Raw genomic sequence first — 7,415 nt, 5'->3', positions numbered from 1 at the left:
CAAGTGTTACCTTTCAGACTTCATATTATCAGTATTATGACTGGATTTATGGAACTTAAATACCGTAGCGAAGCACGGGTATCAGGCTAGTAATAAATATTTGTATTGTTATAATAACTTATTTTGTTAGCTTGACCCTCATTGATCACTATTAGGCAAGTTGGTTCAGCCAAGCTAGTGTGGATGATATCTGTTGCATCTCAAAAGCCTCAACCTGAGGGACCGCCTTTCCTCGTATATACCCCAAAGAGCACTACGATCTAGGGCACAACATCGCCTAGTAATTCCAGGCCCCAAGGCAGCCCGGCTTGCTGCAGCCAGGGCCAGGGCCTACTCAGTGGCGGCTCCCACCTGGTGGAATGAGCTCCCGGAGGAGATCAGGGGTCTGTGGGACCTTGTACAGTTCCGCAGGGCCTGCAAGACGGAGCTCTTCCGCCAGGCTTTCGATTAGGAGCCGCCACTACCACCATCACCAACGAACCCAGTTGATAACTGGGAATGGAGTGGCCCTAGGACGATTGCATCTCAGTGGCGCGGTAGATCGGTACCGTTGTACGGGGATGGAGGCAACATCTACTGGACACCATCTTGTCTTAATTTAAGAGCAACAGTACTGAGCACTTTATGTAATTTTGATATTTATTCGATTTTATCTTGCTTTACTTGGTTTTATGTATTGGCACATGGTGCCCTTGCTTGTTAGCCGCCCTGAGCCCACTCGTGGGGAGGGCGCAGTAGAATTCTAAATAAATAGCACTGTTTCACTTGCTAGTGCTATTTCTTCATTTGCTTTATGGAAAAAGTTGCTATCTTGGAAGCACTGTAAAATTGCTGATACATTTATGAGAAGCTCAAGTTAAATACCTGCTCAGGCAACCAGTGTATTTGACATTCATGCTGCTTTTAGTTTTCTAGGCAGCAAAAGCATCATGAAATTTACAAAATAAATGTTATTTCTTACCAGGTATTTTTGGCCTTTAAAATGGTGATTGAGGTAGACCGCAGTATGAAATGTTTAAGCGCAGCTGTATCTCTTAAGGACTTTCACAGCCCCTTCCTTTACTTAAAGGGATAATTCTCACATTGCTTTGAAATGTTGCTGGTTAGCAGTTATTCTCACCTTTGGTTTTAAGTTTCAAATGTCAAAAATGTGGTAGATCTGATTTTTGAGAAGATGTATTCCCTTACCCTTGTCTTGCTTGAGTCACTAGAAACTAGTTACAGATACTACCTGCCGAGTCTCTCAATTCCTTCTGACTGTATCTTCTTCAGATAAACGTATGCATTTTAAGATAATGTATATCTAGAACTGTATCTTTTAATATCTTTAAAAGTTATTTGTACATGTGATGATGTAGGCAGTAGCATTTTCATCTGCGAAGCATGACTTCCCCATCTTTCTTCTTCCATGACAGCCCCAGAGCAACCCCCAGTGCTGCTTCTAGGGAACAGGAGACCCCAGAAATAGCTTGGGGTATCAGAGGGGGGAAGCTGTGAAAATTATGCCCTTCTAGCAGGGATCCAAGCCTATGTCAGTATATTTAATAGCAAAAATTAGTTTCTTTGGTACAGCATACTTGCCTAGTTTTCATAACTAATAATTTGTTGTTTCTAAATGTTTGTTTCTTCTGTTTTACATGTATTGGGTTTTTGTACATGCATTACCTGTAGAGCTATTGGGGGCAGGAAATGTATAAAGGTATTTTTGGTATAGTTGCTGTTCGTAATCAAATTATACAGTTTTACTAGTAATAAATTATTTCTTTCTGTTCAGAGTAATGATGGTAATGAGTTGAGCACAACAATAGTCTGGACCAGTCCACCTTCAGCATTGGAGCAGGACGCTGAAAAAAAGAACACTGTTTTACAAACAAACAAAACCCCCTCAGTAAGCACTACCCAAAGAAGTCTTACTAAGAAGCTAGAGGCAGCTGAATCTACAGAGCCTAACAACCAATCTGAGGACCAGAAAACATCATCAGAATGTGCATTGAAAAGCAAAGACCAGTTTGCACGTATTTGTCTTGATGTGGCGTCCAGTAATAATGAACTCTGTCAGGCTGATATTCCTGTAACATACGGCGGCTGCACAAACACAGCACCTGGACTAGGCTTACCTTCTCTAAATATGTTGCCATCTTTCAGGAGATTTGATGGGTGTATTCGCTTAAGTCAAAATATACCAGACTTGAAATCCCATAATGCTGCTTCCAAGATTCCAACTGTACCGTCTGTGATGCCAACCTTGTTAACCGGTTGTTCCCTTAGAGCAACTCCATTTGCCCAACAATATATCGGAAACTTACAATCAAATGTGAATATTGCTTTGCCTCAGTATCATCTTGATTGTCCTCAAGTTTTTGGCCTTCCAGCAGGACTGATTTATTCTAGCATCCCTGTGGGTCATACTCAAAACTCACTGGCTGCAGGAATGGCACTGGGTCCAGATGTTAGGTCTGGATTGCTGGGCACAACTCCGCATTACAAGTTTACATCCAACCCACATATTCTTAATAGCGAATCAGGTACAGTGCATGTAAACTGATGTTGCCGGGCCTAGACAGTGGGAAGTATCTGTGCCATTTGAATACAGTATGTTAGTTTTTCTTTGATTTTTCACAGCATTGTTTAAAGTAATCTAATCCAGAGGCTGCTTTCTTAGGCATTTTGTCCCAGTTATACATCTTCTATCCACTTTGCTTATGCCTTTTTATCATAAAGCATTTTGCAGGTGTTGATACTAGTTTACAACGTGAAAACAAAAAGCTGTTTCATGGTATCTTAGGCTAACACACTTAGTGGGGCTCACTTTATCAGGTGCATGAAGTGAATTCTTAGTTAGCTCTCTGAAGTGGGCTCTAGGCCATTAAGGCTTAGGCTTCAATAAATGTTAAGGTGTCACAAGATTCCTTAGTGTGTTGCAACAGACTAAGATGGCTACCCGTCTAGCTTCTGTTTGTGAGAAGCATATTTCATTTCCTTGCCTCCTGTGCTGTTTATTCCTGGCACTTTTGGTTTCATGTGCTTGTCTTCCCATATTCTTTTCTGTTGCTTTTCTTTGAATTTTGAATGCATGTTAGCCAATATAAAGTGTTACATAATTTACAGTTGTCTAAAAGTATAGAAAATGCAAATGCTGTCATAAACATTTATTTTTCTACTATAGTAGGCATTTTAAATATGCTTGTGAAACTTGTGTATGTGCCTAATGTGCCTAATGCTAGGAGCTAAACATGATCAATAGGAGCCACTAGCTGTACTGTAGTGGTTCCCATGCTGATGGGTAACCAGATAGATAAACAAGAACCAACTGTCAGTATAAGGATAACAAGGATTTCTTTTCATAAAGTCCTCTGGGCAAATCCATAGGGCCTCAGTGCATCCTAATATTAACTTTTAAATGTGTTTTATGCCTCTTAAATTTTCTAAAGCAGATAGCTACAGTAAGAAAAGAACAAAACTTACACAGTGGCTATACACCAGGTGTGAGAACTGTTTAAAGGTCTTCTGTTCGGTAGTGGTATATTTAGGTCTATGATATAGTTGGAGTTTTCCATATTAATTTTGCCAGGTATTGGTATGTAATCATAGTGTCTGGCAGAATACAGCATGCAGGCTGAAGGTACTAACAGGTGCCCTGCCTATACTGATACACTGCTTCAGAGGGTAGCCATGTTGGTCTAAAAGTTGTCTAAAAGTATAGAAACTGTACAAGAGCTAGATTTGAGCCAGTAGCACCTTAACAGTTCTACAAGATTTTGGGGGTATAAGCTTTCAAGAGTCAAACTGCCATGTCTAAATAGTGTCTGTTTTATCCTGGTCAAGATTGGAGTGTCTGGACTGGATTTTTTTCTTTCCTAGGGCATGTGAAAGTACCAGAAGAAATAAAATTCTGTGATGCTTGTTGTGTGGGGCTCACTTCACAAACAGTCCTCAGCATTCTAAATCCGACTGAACGCTGGCTGCAAGTCTGCATTGACCTGCGTAGTGTTACTCTTAATGGGGAAAAGGTATGTAAACTTCTGTGTAGAGCAGGAGTCCCCACCCTTTCTGAGCCTGCAGTAACCTTTGGAATTCTGACAAAGGGTGATAGGTACAAGCACAAAACGCCCGGGAGTGGGGTTATGTGTAACTCTTTAAGAGTAACTCTTCCACATTTCAGGCATCAGCTCTGCTCCAGAGGGCCTTTTTAAAATGAGCATAGTGTTTAACAATGTTTCCTTGCATACATACAGTTTATCTTCAGTCGTGCACTGAAGATCCTTGTGCTGTGGTGGCAACTGCTGCCAAAGCAACCCTTTGTAAGTATGCATATCCAATCAGATCTCTAAAGGCCACTCAGAAGCCTTGCTCAGCAAAACCCCCACCTAGCCCTGCTCACTTTGTAAAAACATTTGGTGGGTACTAGGAAAGGTGTTGGCAAGCATCCATGGGTTCTGTAGAGGGCCCCCCCTAACGTACAGCATACATAAAAATACTATTTTGCCTTGCACTGTGGTAGGAGCCCTACAAAAGTCCTCTATTTTATGAACCCTGTTCCTCCAATACTGATTGAAGCATCTACCAGTATAATTGGGTGTGTGTGTATGTGCTGTGACAACATTTGAATGTGGCTGACACAACCATAGGTCTTCTGTAAGTCTTTATCCTCTAAAAGGTTTGTAAAACTTATTGTTCTTTGTAGATGGAACCCCTGAAACATGGATGCCTGCTGTTTAAGAACAAAACCATCATAGGACCTTGTACTACAGAAGAAATAAAAATACTGTTCTTACCTTGTCAAGCAGGAGTTTTCCAGTGTGTGCTTAGCATTGCCTCTTGGCCACTTTCTGCAGATGCAGAGACAATAGTCCAGGCAGAAGCTTTAGCAGCTAGGGTCATCTTGAATGCAGTTGCTGAAAATCCTGATCTTGAGGTAAACCATTGGCATTCATTCTTTCTGTTAAGATTCAGCTATGGACAATCTGCCGAATTTGCTTACTGGAAAGTAGTTTGAAATGGCTTTTATGAGAAAAAGAACACATTCTGCCTGATATCCTAGTGGCTTCATAAATTGTTTGTAGGTGTGGATATACTGAAATATTTCTCTGACATTCAGCAAGTCAGGTTTTTCCTGTTAGTGTTTTAAAAAACAGAATCATGAATTCAAGTCCACACTACTACTACACTAGTTAATTAAAAACCGAACTGTGTAGAAATGTATTGAATCCCAAGTAACTAGAGTTGATGTAACTATTTGGAAAGTGTGTAAGGGGTAAAGGTGTGCAATTTTTTTAAACTAATATTTTTCAGTTCAGGTCTATTGGACACACACACACACACACACACCATTGTGCTTCCTAAAAAATCCCAGATCCAGGTAACGCTATTGTATTCTGATTCGGGATTTTTCGGAAATCCTGAAATTCTTCGGGTCCAATAGACCTGGACTGAAAAATCCCAGTTAAAAAATACCAGCCTGATCCTAGGGCTTGGCTTCCTTTGCCAGTGGAGAGTGATTGGCGAGGATGCCCTCTCCTGCTGTCCGGTTTAAACTGGGCGGCAGGAGAAGGCAGCACAGAGCTGCGCCTGCAGGGAGCTATCAGCTCCTGGCTGGGCTGCCCTCTCCTGCCGCCAGTTTAAACTGGGAGGCAGGAAAAGGCTGCGAAGAGCTGCACCTGTGGGGAGCATACAGATCCAAAAGCTTATGCCTAGTGAGGGGGAAGTGGTTGAGCTACATACTTCAATTATGCTATAGGATTTTGCACTTAAAATGATGTCAATGAAGTCCATGGAAACAAAATAACTGAACTAGTTAGCATAAATGCATCATTAAGTAAAAATTTATTTATTTATTTATTCGTTAAATTTATACCCCGCCTTCCCCCGTAGGGCTCAGGGCGGCTTACATGGCAAAAACTTGCTCATAAAAACATCAATACTTTAGTATATTTAAAAACATACTGTACAGATTTAAAACCCAATCAACTAGTAAAGTGCTCAAACTCTTAATTTTGGTCATAATGGTCTCTTAACCACTGGATATGTGACTGTCCTTTTCAAGCTTCTGAGAAAGCCTTTTAGTTGCTGTGCCCTTGTGGAATGAATGGAGAGCTAAACTGCATATATCCAAGTTGGAATTCTTAGCAGCAAACTGCTTGCTTTTCCACACACACAAGTCTGGCTTGGTGTATCTCACTTTTCAAAGACTGTTCCTTTTCCTAATATTAGGTGGAAGTAAAACAGCTTGACTTTGGTGATCTGCCATCTGGCAGCTGGAAATGTCTCCCACTAAAACTGATTAATAAGACGCATGCTAGAGTGCCAATCAGACTTGTTATCAATGCAGTAAGTATTGCAGCTAATACCATGAAACTGCCATGCAGTTATCTTTTTAAATAGCTTTTTGTGTAAGTGATTGCTACTTTGGCTTCATCATTGTTTGCTTGAAAGTTATAGATCAGTAAACTTTTCTTCTTTTCCATTGTCCCCTTGGGGGACCATCTGCTGTACTCTCTACACAGTGTCCTTGGGTGAGCTAACAGAACCTCCTGGATTTGACACCTGTCTGTATCCCAGAACTTCTCTCCAACCAGTCCTGCAGTGATAGTTTACTGACTGATATTTCCTTGTACGCCATTGCATTGGTTCATGTTGCAGTCGTCTCCCATCTTGATTACTGCAACCTGTCCTCCTTGGCCTTCTGTTGTCCACTGTGGCCTGCTCACCTCTGATCAGAACTCTGCTGCCACAGTTACCATATCCCTTATTATTTAGATAATACGCTTCCCTTCTTAAGTCCCTGTACTGCCTTCTACCCAATTTGGATCCTACTCCAGGAAGATGGATGTGTAAAATGGTATAGGGTGATTCAGGATGTGCATGTTAGGATTTTCTTCTGCAAGTGCCTATTCTGCAAATAATCTTTTTTATGTATTAGGAGTCAGTGTCACAGTAGGCTTTCTCCAGTCGGTCAGCATAATGCCAAGATTAGTTTCTCCTTGAGGAGAGCTGCACATAATAATTCCTAATTATTAATAGAAACATGAAAATTTGTCTACTCGGTGTATCAAAAGGGCACCATTAATACAAATCAATATGGTTACCTCTGTTATTGGATAGTTTCTTTAAACTTGCAAATGGTCTGTTTTCAATATATAAAAATATTTTAATTGTAGAATGCTGTTGCATGGCGCTGTTTCACATTTTCCAAAGAACCTGTTACTCTTCCTGTTAAAAGTACAGTCCGTACATGTAATATATCTCAGCTAGCAGCTCCTTCAGTGATCTCCCATGTCTTGAATCCAAGCTACAATGAGCAGGTAAGTAGCTATAAACTGGAGTATAAAGGGTAATTTATCCAATATATTGTATTTAGATATTTATGACCAATTTTTTTCCGCTGGGGAGCTAAAGTGGCTTACAACAGCATTCTT

General features: G+C 40.7%; 1 protein-coding gene across 1 annotated transcript in view; it reads left to right on the top strand.

Moving 5' to 3' along the window:
* Positions 1-560: 560 nt before the first annotated feature.
* Positions 561-7,415, top strand: part of LOC107118574 (centrosomal protein of 192 kDa-like) — a 68,068-nt gene continuing 61,213 nt past the window's right edge. The window contains exons 1-7 of the mRNA XM_015420937.1: positions 561-566; positions 1,775-2,530; positions 2,565-2,592; positions 3,862-4,010; positions 4,685-4,915; positions 6,211-6,327; positions 7,158-7,301. Of these exons, the coding sequence (XP_015276423.1) occupies positions 561-566; positions 1,775-2,530; positions 2,565-2,592; positions 3,862-4,010; positions 4,685-4,915; positions 6,211-6,327; positions 7,158-7,301 (1,431 nt within the window). The remainder of the gene's footprint in view (positions 567-1,774; positions 2,531-2,564; positions 2,593-3,861; positions 4,011-4,684; positions 4,916-6,210; positions 6,328-7,157; positions 7,302-7,415) is intronic.

This window comes from Gekko japonicus, unplaced genomic scaffold (assembly GCF_001447785.1).
Source record: "Gekko japonicus isolate JY-2015 unplaced genomic scaffold, Gekko_japonicus_V1.1 scaffold2855, whole genome shotgun sequence".
NCBI lineage: Eukaryota > Metazoa > Chordata > Lepidosauria > Squamata > Gekkonidae > Gekko > Gekko japonicus.
Note: the sequence above shows the minus strand (reverse complement) of the source record. Positions and strands in the feature narration are given on the sequence as shown.